This window comes from Mobula hypostoma, chromosome 26 (assembly GCF_963921235.1).
Source record: "Mobula hypostoma chromosome 26, sMobHyp1.1, whole genome shotgun sequence".
NCBI lineage: Eukaryota > Metazoa > Chordata > Chondrichthyes > Myliobatiformes > Myliobatidae > Mobula > Mobula hypostoma.
Genome location: NC_086122.1, coordinates 25,441,942 through 25,462,026, shown reverse-complemented (window position 1 = coordinate 25,462,026; position 20,085 = coordinate 25,441,942). Strand labels below are relative to the sequence as shown.

The window sequence follows — 20,085 nt, the reverse complement described above, 5'->3', positions numbered from 1 at the left end:
GCCAGGCAGCATCTCTAGGAAGAGCTGCAGTCGACGTTTCAGGCCGAGACCCTTCGTCAGGACTAACAAGGGTCTCGGCCTGAAACGTCGACTGCACCTCTTCCTAGAGATGCTGCCTGGCCTACTGCGTTCACCAGCAACTTTTATGTGTGTTGCTTGAATTTCCAGCAACTGCAGAATTCCTGTTGTATACAGACTCATGTAGGCTTTCTAAAATTAAAAGTAGAAACAAAAGACATTGTTTTCATTTTAAGGTTACAAAATGTCACTTATCAACGATTCAGGAACAGCTTCTTCCCTTCTGCCATCAGATTTCTGAATGGACACTGAACCATGAACAGTACCTCACTACTTTTTTATTTCTATTTTTGCATGACTTATTTAACTAGTGTGTGTATGTACGTATGTATATGTGTGTATATATGAAAAAACCTGAATCACAGTGTGTGTGTATATATATATATAAAATACACACACACACACACGCGCACACATATTAATTCACGTTTTTTTTCTCTATTACCATGTATTTCATTGTATTGCTGCCACAAAGACAACAAATTTCACGACTTACGGCGGTGATATTAAACCTGATTCAGATTATCAAGGCCAATAATAAAGAAAAAAATATTTATTTGTAGAAGATATAGATCTCATTTCAGATATCTTTGTCAGTCAATATTTGTACCAACTTGGAAATGAAACGTTACACTGTCATCCCATTCTCAACATTACATTGCTGAGCAATTTAAAATAAAATTTGCCAAAAATCGTTTAAAACAAACATGTGGGTTAGGGAAGTAGAGCACTACAACTATGTTGTAAATTGTAAATAAACCCTACGGGGCTGTTAGTTGTTTTAATTTAACTCTTCCATCACCCGCCACCAATTTGACTGTTTAACATTCAACACTAAGTCCAGAATCAGGTATTCAAAGGAGAAAGCTGCACCAAGCCATCTGAAGTAGGAAATAGGATTCATGGAAATCCTAAATTCCTCTCAAAGGCTTAAAGGAACCGAAGTATAAAGAAAGATGAAAAATATAACAATAATTCTAATTCCTAAAAAAGAATGCAGTGTGCCTACCTGTTTCTCAGTATCTTCTGTTTCGTCCTTGACAATTTCAGTTCCCTTGTTGGTAACCTGTGCTTGTTCATTCACGGCCATAAACGTTGGTTCATCAATTTGTTTCTGTAGGAAGTCTTGGTTCAGCATCACTTGAGTACTTTTATTATCAGCTTCAAAATCAGAATCAATGTTTTGGTCCAAGTCTGTTTTAGTATTTTCTGTTAATTTATTTATTCTCTGTTCATCTGCAGCTTTTATTGGATCATACCCTTCACTTAACTGCAAGGCTGATACACCTTTGGATTCCGTGCTTTTTGTGGGAACAAGAGACACAATTGGTTTTCTAGCACTGGGAAGTTTATTTTCATCTTCTATCAGTTTTCCTGCCGATTTTCTATCGTCACATACACAATCCTCTTCCATTACTTTACCACTTGGCTCTTCAGTTTTGGTTATTTCAACAAATGACTGCAATTGTTTTGAACTTTCATGAACGTGCTTTGCAATGGGCTCATTTATTTGTTTTGAAAGCATTTCTCCATCTTTCTTATCTTCAAACATGCATCCTCCAGAAATTTCATCTATCATTCTTTGTCCAGCCAACTCTTCAATTTCCTTCTGCAAGCAGCCGGGAAGCTCTTCCCTCCTTGGAAAGGAAGATTTTCTTTCACCTGTCTCAATTTCTTCCAGCTCTTGATCCATTGTCAAAGAAACTCCTTGATCACTCTCATACTCTGCATCACTAGAAACCACCACTTGTATCTCACCAGCAAAATGATCGTCCTTTCCTTTCATAAATTGCTGTGCCTCAGTCATTTCCAAATTGAAGACATCCTGCACATCTGCCACAGTATTGGAGCAGTCTATTGAATAATTATCAAACTCCATTTCTTCCTCTCTTCTCCCCAAGTTGCTCAAGTTTGGCTCTGTGTCCACGGACACTATTGCTTCTGGGGCAAATCCTTCTTTGCTGTGATGTAATGCATATATTCTATCATCAACCGATTTGACAGGAAATGAATCCTTTGTATCAAGTGCACTTTCTAAGAGTAGTTCAGATGATAAAGGCACTGAGTTGTCAGGTAAAAGCAGCATTGGGTGTTTATAACTGATCACTGAATTTTCATCTCTAATGCTCAACTGGTCATCCTCTTCAACTCTTGGGTTTAATATCTGGCTCCCTTCATCTGAGGAGGTCTCTTCAAAAGACATACTCTGCCCAACTGGTTTAATTACAGTTTCTGTCGCAATGCCCAGGTCAGGGTAAGAATTTTCATGAATAGATCCCACACTGGACTGGATTTCCTCAGCCACCTTACAACTTATCAGCCCACTTTCAGCTGCTTCAATGAGTGGGACTCTATCTCCAGTGAGTGGATCAATTATTCCTCCACCCAGAAGCTGATTGGTGGCTATAATCTTTACCATATTGTCATCTAACAGCTCACGTTCTGCAGCTTTCATCAAAGTCATTCTGTTTCCGGTGGTGCTATCTACAATCCCACCAGTATCAGCCTGGGCTTGCAGCAGTCGCATGGCAGGGACTGGATCCACTATCATTGACTTTATTGCCTCAGCAACTGTTAAGTTCTTGCCCGTGAGTCCATCAATAACCCCTGTGAAATATCTGGCTTCCATGTATCTCTGGCCAGATTCCAAGTCTATTTTCCCTTTCTTTATCAGCTCTGAGTAAGGTATCACCACACATTGGTCAGGAGCCACAATCCCTTGATTCTGCTCAGGAGAGGACATTGCTTTTGCTTGTGCAGATGTTATTCCTTGATTTGAATTTCGTGTTAATGCCAAGATTTTGGAAGTTACCGGCACCTGCATCCTTCCACTCAGTCCTTGGGCTTCTTCAACTTCGAAAGCGTCCTCTAGGCTAAAGGATGTTGTTTCAGATAAAGTAATTACCTGCATTTCCTTTGCCTGCTGACTAGCTTTTTCTACTTCAATCAATTCATTGGCTACATCCTGATCAAGCAGACCACATTCAATAGCATCTGTCACAGAAAGCCTCATTCCTGACAGGTGGTGATTAACTCCACCAAAAGCCACCTGCTTCTTCAAAATGTTAAGAGCAGCTTGTTTATCGATGATTCCCCTTTTCCTTGCTTCAACAACAGTTAGGTGTTCTTTTGTTTGTGGATCCACTATGCCATTCATTTCCATCTGTAAAGCAATCATGCGCAGCTTTGCACTTTCATCAGATCCTTTTCCTTTTGTTGCCTTTTCTACATTTATCAAATTATCCTGATGTACTTTATCTACTAGGCCCATTTTTGATGCCAGAGTCACTGACAACTGTTTGCCTCGCTTTAAATCTACGATTCCGCCAGAAACAACCTGCCCCTCTAGGATCCTTGCTGCAGTCTCTTGATCCAGAAGCCCAGCGTCAGCTGCATCCTTGACCGAATGCACTGAAGCACAGCCTGGATATATCACACCACAGATGACCTTCTCAGAGTTCAAGATCTTCTGAATCAGCTGTTCATTAACAAGCCCTTCATCCACAGCCTCAGCGACGGTCAGAGTTTCACAAGTCTGTGGGTCAAAGAAGCCGTTGAAGATGCCCAGCTTTTCCATTAGTTTGAGAGCGGTGTGGCTCTGTAGCGCCCCCTTGGTCACTGCTTCCTTCAGTGCCAGTCTTTGTCCAGTCTGCACATCAATGACACCACCCCTTTGAAGCTGGTCAATCAGAACGTTTAATGTGGACTCATTATCCAAGCTATCATCTGTTACGTTTGAAATTATTGCCAATTTCTGGTGTTGGGGGGGTTTAGCAGGCTCAATCCAGCTCTCACTTATCACGGATTTGGCTTCGTTGTTTAGTAATAAACTACACTGAGGTTCTTGCAATGACCTGTGAGCTGCTGATGTTGGAACACCCAAAACTGAACTGGCTGGAGTAGGTTGAGAGTCAACTGTCTGTAAATCTCCGGCCCCTCTCTCACATTTATTGGCAACGTGATCCTGTGAAGGCAGCTGAAGGTTTTCATCACTCATTCTATGTAATGAAGTTTCAGAATCCATGCTCAGGTTTTCTTCTTCACCAGTGTCATATTCCACTGGCTTCTCCTCCCTTCCAGCTGTTGGCTGCTCATGAACCACAATATCCCCGCAACAGATTCCAATCTGATCACTTGTTTCCTTGCAGGCTGGAAAATCCACGTTCCTCCTGACTGGTATTTCCTCACTGCTTCTAATTTCCTTAATCCATCCATCTGATTGTCTCTCGTGCATTCCATAATCAGGATCTAACTTATCGCTTGCTTTCACACTGCCATTTTGCTCTAATAGCAGCTTATGTGGATATTTTACTTCAACAGAATCCACAGTGCTATCATATTCGTTATTGCATTCTTCTGACATCTCTTTGCTTTTTAATACTGCAGCTTTTATGAATTCTGTAGAGATGTCATTTAACTTGGCATCAATCAAAAGCAGTCTGTTGCCATTGTGCACGTTCATGTAGCTTTGGGCCATTATGTAAGACAATAATCTTTCTTCTGCTCTTTGAGCATCTGAGGCTTCAGTACTGTTGTCTGCATCCAGGGATTTCGGACTGGAATTTGGCAGCATTCCACTTGATGTCCTCCAGTTCAATCTGTCTAAGCTTGGGGAACTAGGTTCTTTCATATTCGGTATCATATCAAGAAGACGAATTGACTTCAACAGTTCAACAAATTTGGCATCTAAAATTCCTCGTTCAACTGATTCTTCCCAGGACAGCACCTCAGTCGTTTCTGGGAAATAAAGTCCTGATATAGTGGGTCTCTTCTTCAGGATAGTATGCGCGAGTTCAGCGGAGACAAGGCCCTGTTGCAATGCACTGGCCACAGGAAGGACCTCACCAGATTTTGGCCACAGCAGGCCCTTAAAGGACAGCAGCGACTCCAGGACAACCAGCGCACTCCTTGAAGTCATCAAATCCCGCTGCACAGCCTCATCTAGAGTCAGTCGCTGGCCTGAGACGGGATCAATAATGCCACCCATCTGGATCTGACGGATCACTATAGAACAAGCTATATCATGTTCGATGAGATTATGTCTCACTGCTTCATCCACTGTTAATCGGTGCCCTGTTCTGGGGTCAACTATGCCTCCCGCGAATAACTGGGCCTCTAGCATTCTAACCATCACCTGTCGATCGATCAGGCCTTCTTGGATCGCAAGAAATATACTGACTTTTCTTCCCGATTTCAGGCATATCATCCCACCTGCAAGCTGCTTTATTGGAAATAAAGTTAATCCAGTTTCTTTATCTACAATGCATCGTTGCATCAGCTCCAGAAGCACAAGCTTTTCTCCTGTATTGGGATCAATCAAACTTTTTTGCATTCTTTGTCTTGCCTTCATCTTAGAGTGCAAGGAAGTGGTGATCAGGCCCTGTTGGAAAACTTTCTCCAGATTGACAGCTTCAGCTGCTGTTAGGTTATCAAAACCACAGCTGAGCTGCATCTCCAAAATTTTCAGTCCGATATCCTCTTCAATCTTATTCTCTTCAACAGCAGCAGCAACGGGGAGCAGCTTGTTGTTTTTAAAAGTCGTGCTTTTCAAAACCTCCATGGCGGCCTGTAGTTCTTTCAAGGATCCAGCTGTTCGACCATCTATTGCACCTCTCTCTAAAGCTTGCTCCACTGACAGGCATTCATGTGTCTCAGGAAGCAGGAGGCCAGAATTAATCACTTGAATCTGCAGCAGAGCGAGGCCCGTGTCCTGGTCTATAAAACCTTTCTGCATGGCACGGAAAATGGAAAAGATTTCTACTGTGTCCAGGTCAATCACACCTGCAATTGTTTCATACTCCTGGAAAATGTAAATCACAAGTTAGGCCTCTGGACCTCGAGCAATCAATAAATCTACACACATACTTTTAATCTTAGGCAGAGAACATTAATAAAGGTTTATTTCGTCTGAACTATTCCCAACAAAATAATGGGAAGAAAGGTAAAAGAAACAAATAGACCTTCCATCTGTAGCTATATGTATAAGAAAACAAAGCAAGTTCTAATTATTGAACTTTGTTTTTAATTGGTTTTTAATTGTCAACTTCTTCCATTTATGTACCCTGGTTGAGAAGAATTTAATCAATTTTCTTACTATGGTGCTAATTTTCAGTTTATTTTCATCAATTTTTGCAGTTTTGAATCTGACATGAGATTTTTACTGGAACGTAATGAAATAACACCATCGGCTAATCACCACTAATTAGACCACTAATCGAGGCTGTAATATCGAAGCTTTATAAAGCACTGGTGAGGCCTCACTTGGAGTATTGTGAGCAATTTTGGGCCCGCTATCTAAGAAAGGATGTGCTGACATTGGAGAAAGTTCAAAGGAGGTTCATGAAAAATGATTCTGGGATTGAAAGGCTTGTCATTTGAGGAGCATTCGATGACTCTGGGCCTCTACTCAATGGAATTCAGAAGAATGAAGGGTGACCTCATTGCAACTTATTGGATGTTGAAAGGCCTCGATAGAGTGGATGCAGAGAGGATGTTTCCTATGGTGGGGGAGCCTAAGACAAGAGGACACAGCCTCAGAATGGAGGGATGTCCTTTTAGAAGGGAGATGAGGAGGAATAGTTTTAGCCGGAGTTGTGAATCTGTGGAATTTACTGTCACAGGCAGGTGTGGAGGCCAAGTCATTGGGTATATTTAAGGCAGAGACTGATAATTTCTTCATTAGTCAGGACATGAAGGGATATGGGGAGAAGGCAAGAGATTGGGGCTAAGAGGGAAAATGGCAGCATCGACTTGATGGGCCAAATAGCCTAATTCTGCTCCAATACTTTGTCTAATGTTGAATAGCATTGTGCCAGCTTTAGTATAATCTTTAAAGATGGCTTATGCCAGACACAAATATGCATTAATACATATCAATGTGGCATAATGCACCACCCTTCCGGAATTGGAGCAACATCAAATTATTCCTTGCCCTGTTTCAATTCTTTAAATCTATATATATTCTTTGGACACACTTTGAAATTGTGAATATAATTGTGTGCCTACAGGTACATAACATGTGACCATTCAAATAAAAACAGGGTCACACAATTATACAGCACAGGAGGTGGAGGCCATATAACTCCTTGAGTCTGAGCCAATTCTTTTTGAAAGGAATTTAATTCATCCCAGTGTCCTTCCATTCCCCCTCCCCAAGTACTGATGCAATTGCTTTTCCAAAGCTACTTCTAAATAGGCACTCGTCACTGCCTTGCAAATCCCAGCAGACTGCACAGAACTGGTTTTAGTCACACTGCAGTCGACTAAAGAAATAAGATGTTATGTCCATTGTTAGGAGGAATGTGGTTTTGAAAAAAATGTGGATAAAATAACTTTGAGTTCCTCATAATCTTTTGGACAATGTTAATAGGGGCCACAATTTATAATGTATCTTAGGTACAAAAAACCATAGCTGTCCAGCTATACTGGCTGTAAGATTATGATTTTTTTTTACATGATTAACGATGCAGACTTCGAAACCAAGACGTCATGCACACACTGGTGCTGATAAAGGGCTTTTCAAAACTGAATTAATTTAAGAACCAGACATGTTATTCATAGATATTAGACAGTAGATTATAGTGTGACTAACTTCTCCATTAACTCTGAGCTTGCGGTGTCATGGGACAGATACACAGTAAGCATTATATTTTGCACAAAAAAAGCAAGCAACAAAGCAAACGTAACAAATAATATTGTCCAAATGAAATGCTGAGTAAAATGTCTGCACTTCTGTAATATGTAAACCTTTGAATTTAATGTTATTTATAGACCTCCTTGACCATTAGGAGTATTAGACTGAGATCATTTGAGTGTATTACTCCTTCCAGAAATTGCCTAATTTATCTATCTATCTATCTATTTATTTATTTATTGAGATACAGTGTGGAGTAGGTCCTTCTGGCCACCCACCATTCCCCAATTTAATCACAGGATAATTTACAATAGCCAACTGGTACGACATTGGATTGTGGGAGGAAACTGGAGCACCCAGAGGAAATCCACGTGGTCACGGAGAGAACATACAAACCCCTTACAGACAGTGGTGGGAATTGAACCAGGGTCACCTGTACTGTAAAGCGCTGTGCAGGATAATGCTTTTTGAATGAAATCCAGATCACTGTATTAAGGATCTGGAACTTCACAACATTTTTCCGTAACGTCTGTTATTTAACACAGTTTTAATACTGGGCTCAACAATGCTTATACTGAACTCTGACGAGATTCAAGTTATTAATGGGACAGAAAGGAAGTAGGTTAAGAAATCAGATATTGTTTTCTCCTTTTCTCTGGGCTGAACTTCATTTCTTTCTGTAGACCAAACAATAGGTCTGCACCTTTTTAATTTCAAAGGATGGCTATATATTTCCATAGGTATGTTAACCTATCTCAGTTAGTAAACAGGAATCATGGATTTCTTTTTATAAATAATATTATACATCATTTCAAATATAATTTGATTTCAATACTAAAAATGATGGCAACAAATCAAGATTAGATCTGTTTCTATGAAAATGCTACATAATTCGATTCCCCTCTTTTTAATTTTACGTCCATACTTACAAAACGAATTTCTGATCAAAAGTATACATTTAATCTTAAATTTGCTGATTTTCTCTTCTACCTTGTGAGAAAGCATTTGGACTTCTGTCAGATTCTAGACACAAAGAGTTATATTGCTGTCTGCTCTAGTGGGCGAGAGGTGAGATCACCACCAAGGGCTTGCCAGAAAGCATTTTACGTGCATTTGAGGTAGGTGATTCAGGAAACGATATGAGACCATATCAAGCTCCAGATGAAATATTTCTTTAGAAGTTTGAGGAGATTTGGTATGTTGTCGAAGACACTTTTAAATTTCTACAGATGTATGGTTGAGAGTGTATTGACTGGTTGCCTCACTGGAACAGAGGCTAGAATGTGCAGGATAGAGAAAGGCTGCAGAGGGTTGTATACTCAACCAGCTCCATCACCAGCACAAGTCTCCGAACATCATGGACATCCTTGATGCAGTTGCCTCAAGAAGGCAGCATCCATTATTAAGGACCCTCACCATCTGGGACGTGCCCTTTTTCTTATTACCAATGGGGAGGAGATACAGGAGCCTGAAGACGCACAGTCGACAATTTAAGAACAGCTTCTTCCCTTCGGCCATCAGATTTTCCAATGGTCCACAAGCTACACCTATTTATATTTATTCTAGTAATTTACCATTTTGCACTCTACTGCTGCAAAACAACACATTATTACAACATACATCTTAGACAATAAACCTGATTATATTCCATTTTGGGACAAGATTGATTTATGTCCGCCATGCCTGCTGCTTACTTTGGGAGTTTTTTTTGTTATTGTCTAAGACTTCGCTTTGAATTAGAGTCACAAAGGACAAATAGAGAAACACGACAATGTAACACATTTAAAACAGAAGAAGACAAAAACAATTACTTACCAGCAACGATGGCTTGCCAGTGGCAAAACAGAGCTAATGCGAGTATTTCAGCAGTATCACACACACAGTGTAAGCTTGTGGTTAGGTCCAGCATGCGGCTTTTATAGGGATTTTTGGTATCAAATTTTAATCCATCTTCTATTTCACAATGGTTAGTTTTGAGTTGTAAGCAAGGATGCTGGTTAATTTGACATATTTATTCACAGGAAATCCATAGTGACACATCATGCTCAATTTGTCATGGAAATTTAGACTTGATAATGATCGCACTATGCTCTTTACAGCAAGCAAAGACTATACCATACTTCAAACATGGGTTCCCTTCCACAGTGAAGCAAGAAAGACATTAGATACACATCCTGCTTTTTGCTGAACAATTCAGGAAAAGCAAGTTTGAAGATGAATTGATTTGTGATAAATAACCAAAAGCCTTTAAAAATACTGAATAGATCAATAATAATTTATGACGTGCTCATTTTTAAATTTAAATGGTATTTTCTATTTCATGGTGCATCACTGTATACAAGGCAACATTTTATATTCACACACACACATTTATATCTGTCCTAGATAACGGGAAGGAAATTTCAGAAAATTGGTAGTGAGCAAAGAACCAACTTATCTGCACTCCTCTCATCTTTCCACACACACACACACACACACACACAGAGTCATGAGTAGTTGAAGCAATACACAACGAACATGAGGTCCGAACAAATTCAGATGATGTTTCTCAGACAATGTATCGTCATCGCATCGGACGGAAGCTGCTTTCATCACGATTTATCAGATGTGTCCAGAATTTGGACCAATTTGGATTAAGCCACAAAATCATCTTTCATCTCAGTCAGGTGCAAAAGATTCCAGGGCACAAAGCAAAGACAAATCAGGACAAGTTCTTCTTGGGGTTTTGGTAAGTATTTATTCTTAACTGTCACCACAGAAGCAAAGAGTATAATTTTACCCCTGCTTCCAAAAGACTATTTTGCGCAACCCACCCTACAGAAATAGCTAAACTTGAAATATAAAGAACAGAAAATGCTGGAAACAATCAGCAGGTTGGTCTTATCATGACTTTCTAAGTTCCCAGCATTTTCTGTTTTCATTTCAGATACCCAGCATCTGCAGTTATAGGATTTACACTTCAATATAGCTCACAGAGTAAAGTGTCTTGGGATAACCTAAGGCTGTGAAAGGAAATGTATAAATATGATACCTTTCATTTTAATTTACACAAATCAGACTACTTGTTCACTGAATGATATCCAGACCAATTTATAAAATAGGAATGAAAACAGGATTTTTATCTTGTTTGAGTTATTGGGATAATTAAGCACACACTTGTGTACCTGCCTTGGAAAAGGACAAGGCTGAGCATAAATAATTTGCCACCAAGTGCAGCACACTGAATTGGAGAGAATTGGCTGAGAAACGAAAAATCGTCCTGAAATGATGAGTAGTCTGATATAATGTGAGTAATGATGTTCGTGCCATTACAGGTAAAACACACCATGCAGTGTCATTTACATTCATTTACACATTCACAATTCCATACATACTTTGATGCATGCAGGTCATATTATCTAATCCCTGACATGATAAAAACACATTTAAAGTATTAACTTCTAAGCAATAGATTATTCCTCCAAAGTGTACCTTTCGTTGCACCTCATGAGTGAGTTTATTTTGTAGTCGCTGGAGCTCTTCTGCAGACTGGTCACACAATTTGCCATAGGTTTCTTTCAGCGTGTTCAATTGTGATGTCACCTGCTGCTGTTCTTGTGGAGATATTCTGCGAAGGCAAATAACTTCTCCATTAAGATGGTCCAGGAACTGGACAAACAAGGCGGCAAAGGAGATGAAGGGAAAGGGAATGGAAATCAGACTATTGCCTAACAGAACAGGACTTTTCTACAAGGTAAGGTCTAGTTGGTTAATTGTGCTTTTAGTGCAGTTTTTCTTCTTGTTTTCATAAATCTGATCTATGAGAAAATAATGAACCAAATGCTTTAATTCTTTAAAAACTAATTCCACAGTTGGCTTTGAAAACTCAAATTCTAACTTCACTGACCATTTAACCAAAACGACAGTGAACATTAAGGTATCTCTCCCATCAGATCCCTTCTTCTCCTGAAGAAGGGTCTCAGTCCGAAACTTACACCGTTCACTCTTTTCCATGGTTGCTCCCTGGCCTGCTGAGTTCCTCCAGGATTTTGTGTGTGTACCTTCTTCTCCAGCCCTTTAGCTTTCCCACCCACCTGGCTTCATCTCCCACCTTCCAGCTAACCTCCTTCCCCTCCTCCCACTTTCACTATTCTAACATCTTCTCTCCCACCCCCCCCATACCTCCCTTCTCAGTCCTGAAGAAGGGTCTTGACCTGAAATGTTGACGATAGATGCTGCCTGACCTGCCGAGTTCCTCCAGCAGTGTGCTGATTAAGGTATGTAATTAGTCAGTACTATCGGTATACCCCATTACAAGCTAAGTTTGCAGATAAGTCATGAGTTTACCTTTCAAAATGTTACATGTTTAGGATGACATTTTTTGTTTTAGTTCACTAAGTTCTACTGAGGGTCTCATGAAGCACAAAACCAGGGTGAACATGTAAGCTCACACGGTCAGAATTGAACATGGGTTGTTCTAACAACAACACTCACTCTGCCACTGAGCTGTCCATATGTCGCTTCAAAATAGAAAAATACCACAAAGTCTTGACACACTTTGAGCCAATGGAGGGAGGTAACACTCCATGACCTGCAAATACATTTATATTTCCACAGGCTGGGTTTCAGCTCCCTTAATGATAGGCGTGATCCTTTAACACTGTTAAATGCAATACAAATGAAGTTTTGTTTTACGTTGTCTCGACTGAATTCTCATCTTGGCATTCTTAAAGACAAGAAATCAGCAGATGTTGGAAATTCAAAGCAACACACACACACAAAATGCTGGAGGAACTCCGCAGATTAGGCAGCATCTATGGAAACTTTGGGCCAAGACATCTCTTCTTAAAAATGTTGAGTTAAGCATCAATCACACAGTAATACTACAAGGTAGTGTAGCGGTTAGCATAGTGCCAGTGACCTAGGTTCAATTCCCGTCGCTATCCGTAAGGAGTCTGTGTGCTCTCCGTGTGTGTGTTCCGGTTTCCTCCCACATTCCAAAGATGAATGGATGAGGGTTAGTAAACTGTGGGCATGCTATGTTGGTGCCAGAAGTGTGGTGACATTTGCAGGCTGTCCCCAGCACACAGTCAGGATGTGTTGGCCATTGACACAAATGATACATTTCACTATGTATTGATGTTTCAAAGTACGATGGGAAAAATAAAGCTAATCTTCAGTCTTTCAAATAGATGATGAAAATGCTACCTTGAAATAGCAACAGGAATGATATCAAATAGTTGGCATCCCATTCTACACGGTATTAAGCTTATTCTGATGAAGGATCCTAGACTGTGACTTCATCTCTGAACCTTAGAAATGGCAAATCAGAGAGCGTAGATATTGGTCAACTCTTTCGCTTTCCACTGATGTTGCATTTTTCCAGCAATTTGCTTTTATTTCAGATTTTTAATACCTAATTATTTATACCAACACATTCGGGCGAACCATCCACTCAGCACTACCTGCCTGCCCGCACATCCCCAGATTGTCCACTGGGAGCCAGTGACAAGCATTCAACAGGGTCTGCAGATACTTACCCAGGCTCCTTCCTCTTCTATTCCCATGATTTTTACCATCAAGGCAGACCAGGGCAGAAACACAGTTTCCAAAATCACCGTGGGAGTAACTCCATCTAAGACAGGGGTTCCTAAGCCAGGGTCCAAGGACCCCTTACTAAATGGTATTAGTCCGTGGCATAAAGAAGGTTGGGAACCCCTGAGCTAAGGGCAGCAGCTGTTCAAGGCGGCATCTCATCGCACCGTCTCAAGCACAATTTGGAATGAGTAATAAATACTATTGTCCATTCCAAAACTGCACTTTAAAAATTATATAACTAGGTCTTAGATAACATGGACTCCTCATTCCCTGAATTTGTTCTGTCAAAACTTGGGGAGTTTTAAAATTACATTCGAATGCACACATATTTAAATGCTGTTAAAATTAATAGAAATAATTTTAGAACATTACAAAATATATTTTGAAAACAAAATTAAATGCAAAAGGATTGTGCAGAGTATCGGTTTCCTTAGTTAATGTAAAATTGTTAGTGCTTTGAAGGCAGTTTAGAGCAAGACTTCCCAACCTCGGAGCCACGGACCCCTTGGCTGATGGTACCGTTCATTTGTATAAAAAGGGTTGGGAACCCCTGGTTTAGAGCATGTTTACTGCATTACCCCTTGGATGGGAGGGCTTGTCTAAAAGAAAAGGTTCCAAAGACTTGGCTTCATCTGCTGGAATTCGGGACCTCAGGAAAGGACTTCACTGAAACATTTAAGATATGAAGGCTTGCTGACAGCAAGAATGTGGAGATGCTTTTTTTTCTTATGAGAACAATGGGACATTATTTAAAATTGAGAGGTTAAGAGAGTTGGAATGATTCTTTTTTCCCCCCTCTCAGAGTTGTGAGTCACTTGGATTCTGGTTAATTTGGCCAGTAGTTAATCAGGGCAGTCACTTATTTGGATCTTCAAGAACAAAAACAAATCAAGAAAATTGCCAGGATTTCCTTCATTTATTTGGGACACCGTGCCAATTAATTGGGGCAGGAAACTTGCCAAACAGGTTCCAGCTAGTGTCAGTCCCATGTACTTGTGTGGCTGTTAAACGCTACACTGTCCTTAGAGCGAACCGTTTTTAAATAGCATCGGCTGTGTGTGTTTGTATTCAAAAAAAAGTGATTTTTGTCACTGATAGTTGGCGCAAAATAAGCAGCAAGGCAATTCCAAGCCGTTTAGTTCACTGCGGTTTCAAGCATTCAGGCTTGGAGATGCCAGAAATAGTCAGAAGTGAAAAATGAAACAATTACGTCAGCAAGTTAGAAACTACAAAGAATTTGAAGGTGTTAACAATCATTTGATTGTTACAATGAAACTGAAGACAGTCGATGACATTGTATGAAGGCAGTCCATTATCTGTACTAGGTGACTGTACTGATTTTGTTCGTTGCGTACACTAGATAAATTCCTCCACTGATAACTATTTGGAACTAATACACAGTTTTATAGTACTGTAGCAGTATTGGTGGTGTTCTAATTTGTTCTGTATTTCACTTAGATACATAATCTGTTACTGAGGCTTTTTTGTATACCTTTTTAACCATTTCCATAAAACTTCAGCTAATTGGGGTAGCTGGTTAATTGGGCCAAAATGTACTGGTCTAAATGTGTCCCAATTAACCAAAATCCACTGTATTTAGCACTCTTTTCCTCAAAGGCTAGTTGAAGCAAATTCTGAATATTTTTAAGGGAAGGTCACAAAGATTCTTAAAGGTTGGGTGAACTGGAATGCAGTGTTGAGGTTACAAAACAGATCAGACATTATTTTCTGAAACGAAGGAGCAGACATGGGGAACCAAAAGTACTATTTCCGATCCTAATTTTGCATATCCATGTTTATAAACAACATTCTAAGCTGTTCTTCTACATCACCAGCACATCACACTGACGGACTTTCTACGAAGCTCAGCAACACAGGGAAGTGACAAATGTACCAGTATCCAGCGATCAGCTCACGTCGCAACTCTGAGACCAACTTACGTAGGGAGCTGAACACTAGATGACAGTCAATCTCAACTGAATGAATAAATAAGTCCAACTGCTGCTACTTCTGTAAATACAACATGGCATTTTACAGTGCAAATGGTAATCATGTACAGAACTGCATGTGTTCAGATTTTTCTTGGTCAAACTACCTATTAGAATTTACTCAATGTGCATTAATAAATGAATTAATGCGCAAAATGGCAAACTGTTTATTTTTATTTGGATACAGCATTGCTAAGCTGCCCAGCAATCCCCTGATTTAATCCTAGCCTAATCATGGGGCAATTTATGATGAGCAATTAACCTGCACGTCTTTGGACTGTGGGAGGAAACCAGAGCACCCGTAGGAAGCCCACGCGGTCACGGGAAAAACGTACAAACTCCTTACAGGCAGTTGTGGGAATTGAACCCAGGTCACCTCTGCTGTAAACCATCCTGCTCACCACTACGCTATCGTGCAGCCCCCTTAATGGGATGATGGGGATACAGTCAAGAGGCTTTAGCGAGGTCATGTCACAGACTGTGTTTCTGCTGACGACGAAGTAAGCCGAGATTGAGAACAGCCACAGGTGCCACACCAAAAGGGTCACCTGTAACTCTGTGGCGTGAATTATGGCACTGGAACCTAGTGTGGTGCTGTTGAAATCACTGATTATCATAGTGTGCCAATGCTGAAAACATTTTTTTTTGAAAGACTGACCAAGAAAAACAATAGACCTGATGAAAGGTCTCAGCCCGAAACGTCAACTGCTTACTCATTTCCATAGATGCTGCCTGACCTGGTCAGTTCCTCCAGCATTTTGTGTGCGTTGCTCTGGATACCCAGCATCTGCAGAATCTCTTGTGTAAACAATAGAACTTCCTATACAAGGATTATTTTGCACATTTATGTAAAAGCATGATCTCAACAGGAATTTCAACTAACAAGATCTCATTTTCCATACCTATAATTAAGAGCGGAAACAGATATTTTTCCAATTCCAGCTGTGCTATTTTAGTGATATATTCTCAGAGTATCAGCTGATGCTTCAATATGAATATTATATTCAAAAACAACTAACCTGTGTCCATGTTTGGCAAGAAAAATCTGTGCTGTTTTAATTGCTTCTGCTACTTGATCTCTCTTGGCATTGAGTTCTTCAGTCATTGCCTACAATGTTAATGAATATTTTGAGGCTCCATTTTTATGCTTTGTTGACTTTCTTCCACTTACAGCTATGTCTTCCAAAAGAAATTGTTAACTTAGCACAGATGTAGCAATGTGGTTTGAACAACATACACTAATCTTAGTAGAAATTGCTTGCATATGCTTGCTGAAGCCAGGTAAATATACTTCACATGTAAAATTACCTATCCTTTACCAAGGCTCAGAAAACAGGCTAACTACTTATCAAAATAATCACACATGTATCATCACATCAAACTGCACATGGAAAAAGGTAATTGATTCATAGAAAAGTACAGCACAGGCTTTTCAACCCATCTAGACCATGACGAATTATTTAAACTGCCTATTCCCATCGACCTGCTCCATTGAATAGAATAGACACAGAATATGGAAATACAACAAAAATAAGAATTAAGATTATATCTGATTAGTGGACAAAAAAGCAATAAATAATACATGTGAACCTAGTTTATAATAATTACAATTTATTTTATAATTTTTCATGAAAAGAGCGAAAAAGTGTTGTCAATATCAAATTACCATTAGAAATGCAAAACAGCATATGTATGGAATCAGTTAAGAAGATTTTTTTAAATGCCAGGAACAAAATGTATTTCTCTAACTTTGAACACAAGAACTAAAGCTAAATATTAAATCGCCTGGATTTTGCCGAGAAATGCTGGCAGTACCACAGTAAATGCTGACATTTCTTTGTGCGATTGCCAGTATTCAGTGCTCCCATGCGATCAAGGAAGTCCCAAAAACACCAGCCAAATTTTCCTGGCACTGACGCAAGAATGTCAGTGGAGTCCAAAGGCAGAGTCCCACCTTGCCGCGATTCTCTAGTTATATGCCATTTCATTGACTGCAAATGTTAATTCCTTTTCTCACTCCACAGTTGCCACCCAAATTGCTAAATTTTCCCCAGCTTTTGGTGTTTTTATTTCAGATTTCCAGCAACTGAATTTATTTACTTTTTGATTTCATTCATCCTTTTACCTGCCCCTCTCCAACTTCAAACAGTCTATTAATATGAATCAGTAATTTACTTGCACCATTTTGGGTAGCTGCTTACAGAATACTTCAGTTCATAAAACATAGAACATAGGAAATCTACGGCACATTACTGGCCCTTCCACCCACAATGTTGTGCTAATCGTGTAACCTAGCTGCCTAGAATTTCCCTACTGCACAGCTGTCTATTTTTCTAAGCTCCATGTACCTATCTAAGAGTCTCTTAAAAGACCCATTGCATCCGCCTCTACCACCTGCACTGGCAGTGTATTCCACACACCCACCACTCTCTGTGTGAAAAACTTACCTCTGACATCCCCCTTGTACCTACTTCCAAGCACCTTAAAACTGTGCCCCCTCGTGTTAGCCATTTCAGCCCTCTGGCTATCCACATGATCAATGCCTCTCATCATCTTATACACCTCTATCAGGTCACCTCTCATACTCCGTCGCTCCAAGGAGAAAAGGCTAAGTTCACTCAGCTTATTCTCATAGGGCACACTCTCCAATCCAGGCAACATCCTTCTAAATCTCTGCTGCTCTCTCTCTCTCTCTATAGTATCCACATCCTTTCTGTAATGAGGTGACCAGAACTGAATACAGTTCAGATCACAAGCGTGACCATCAGCTTCCAGTCACCTGTTACGTTAATTCCTGCTCTTTCTCACATTTCTATCCTTGAATGTTCATCGTTACATGAAGTTTAATAGTATCTCATTTTTCTGATGAGATGTATTACAGCCCCCTGGACCGAACAAAGAATTCAACAATCTCAGCCGACACTCCTGTCCAAATTCTTTTTGCATTTCTTCAATGACTCTGAGGTAATTATTGATCATCTACACCCCTTTATTTTATTAGCATTTTCACCCCTTTTCCATTTAAATCTTTACTGCGTCTCATCTCACCAGAATGTGGAACAGCACAAGAACAGGCTCTTTGTCTCACCAGGTCTTGCCGAAACAATTCCATTAGTAAAATCACATGCCCAACTACACTAATCCCTTCTGCCTACACAATATCCATATCATTCCATTTCCTGTACATTCAGGTGCCTATCTAAAAGCCCCTCAAACGCCTCTATTGTATTTGTATCCTCCACCACCCCAGTCATTCAGGCACCCACCACTGTGTAAATGAAAAACTTGCCCTGCACATCTCCTCTGACAGTTACCCTTCTCGCCTTAAGTGCTTGCCCTCTGGAATTAGGCATCCCAAGGGGCATGCATTTTGTCCTCTTCCTTGCGCTGCCCTTTTCATGCAGCTTAAAAAAATCTCCAGGTATTCCCATCTCTAATGAGAGATTTGCATCTTCTGATGTAAAAAATTACTTTCAAGGTAGGCATGGGTTCCCAACCTGGGTTCCACAGACCCTCTGTTATCGGTAAGGGTCCATGGCATAAAAAAGGTTGGAAAACGTGATCTAGAGAAATAATGAAATGCAGTAAATGCAGTTTCTGGGTCGACTGTAACTAGTTTTAGTTGGTTCTGCTTGAAATACTTCAAGAAAAATTATAGTCGCGATGTAATGATGCAGCTCTATAAAACTCTAGTTAGGCCACACTTGGAGTACTGTGTCCAGTTCTGGTCACCTCACTATAGGAAGGATGTGGAAGCATTGGAAAGGGTACAGAGGAGATTTACCAGGATGTTGCCTGGTTTAGAGAGTATGGATTATGATCAGAGATTAAGGGAGCTAGGGCTTTACTCTTTGGAGAGAAGGAGGATGACAGGAGACATGATAGAGGTGTACAAGATATTAAGAGGAATAGATAGAGTGGACAGCCAGCAGCTCTTCCCCAGGGCACCACTGCTCAATACAAGGGGACATGGCTTTAAGGTAAGGGGCGGGAAGTTCAAGGGGGTTATTAGAGGAAGGTTTTTTACTCAGAGAGTGGTTGGTGCGTGGAATGCACTGCCTGAGTCAGTGGTGGAGGCAGATACACTAGTGAAATTTAAGAGACTACTAGACAGGTATATGGAAGAATTTAAGGTGGGGGGGTTATAGGGGAGGCAGGGTTTGAGGGTTGGCACAACAATGTGGGCCGAAGGACCTGTACTGTGCTGTACTATTCTATATCGAGAAAAAAGGACATAATGATTAATACAAAAACTCAAAGAGCTGAAAACAAACACAGTGAGGCTCCATTATCTCTGTACATGCTAGATCAAACTGAGGAAAGGAAGCTTGGTGTGTAAAACCTTTCATTTCCAAAGGTTACAAGCTGGCAGCCATTGAGGATGGGGCGGGGGGGGGTCCTTAATTTTGATGAAACACCCCTTTTCAGAAGTGCAGAGAGTGAGCTATTTCAAGTTCCTGGGTGTCAAGATCTCTGAGGATCTAACATGGTCCCAACATATCAATGCAGCTACTAAGAATGCACAACAGCGGCTATACTTCATTCGGAGTCTGAGGAGATGTGGTATGTCACCTGAAACACTTGCAAATTTCTACAGATGTATTGTTGAGAGCATTCTAACTGGCTGCATCACCATCTGGTACGGGGAGATGTGGGTGGGGCTACTGCACAGGGTCGAAGTAAGCTGCAGAGAGTTGTAAAATTAGTCAGCTCCATCATGGGCACTGGCCTCTGTAGTGTCCAGGACATCTTCAAGCCGCAATGCCTCAAAAAGGCTGTGCCATCATTGAAGACTCTCATCACTCTGGA

General features: G+C 40.4%; 1 protein-coding gene across 24 annotated transcripts in view; it reads right to left on the bottom strand.

Annotated features, from left to right (window-relative positions):
* The window catches only part of macf1a (microtubule actin crosslinking factor 1a), a 599,766-nt gene that overhangs the window by 223,163 nt on the left and 356,518 nt on the right, over positions 1 to 20,085 (bottom strand). For 18 of the 24 annotated variants that reach the window (XM_063033725.1, XM_063033724.1, XM_063033713.1 and 15 more), the window contains 3 exons: positions 16,296 to 16,384; positions 11,183 to 11,318; positions 1,088 to 5,878 (listed from right to left, as the gene is read on the bottom strand). In XM_063033725.1, coding sequence (XP_062889795.1) covers positions 1,088 to 5,878; positions 11,183 to 11,318; positions 16,296 to 16,384 — 5,016 coding nt within the window. The remainder of the gene's footprint in view (positions 1 to 1,087; positions 5,879 to 11,182; positions 11,319 to 16,295; positions 16,385 to 20,085) is intronic. The other 6 variants (XM_063033726.1, XM_063033728.1, XM_063033727.1 and 3 more) reach the window with 1 other exon arrangement.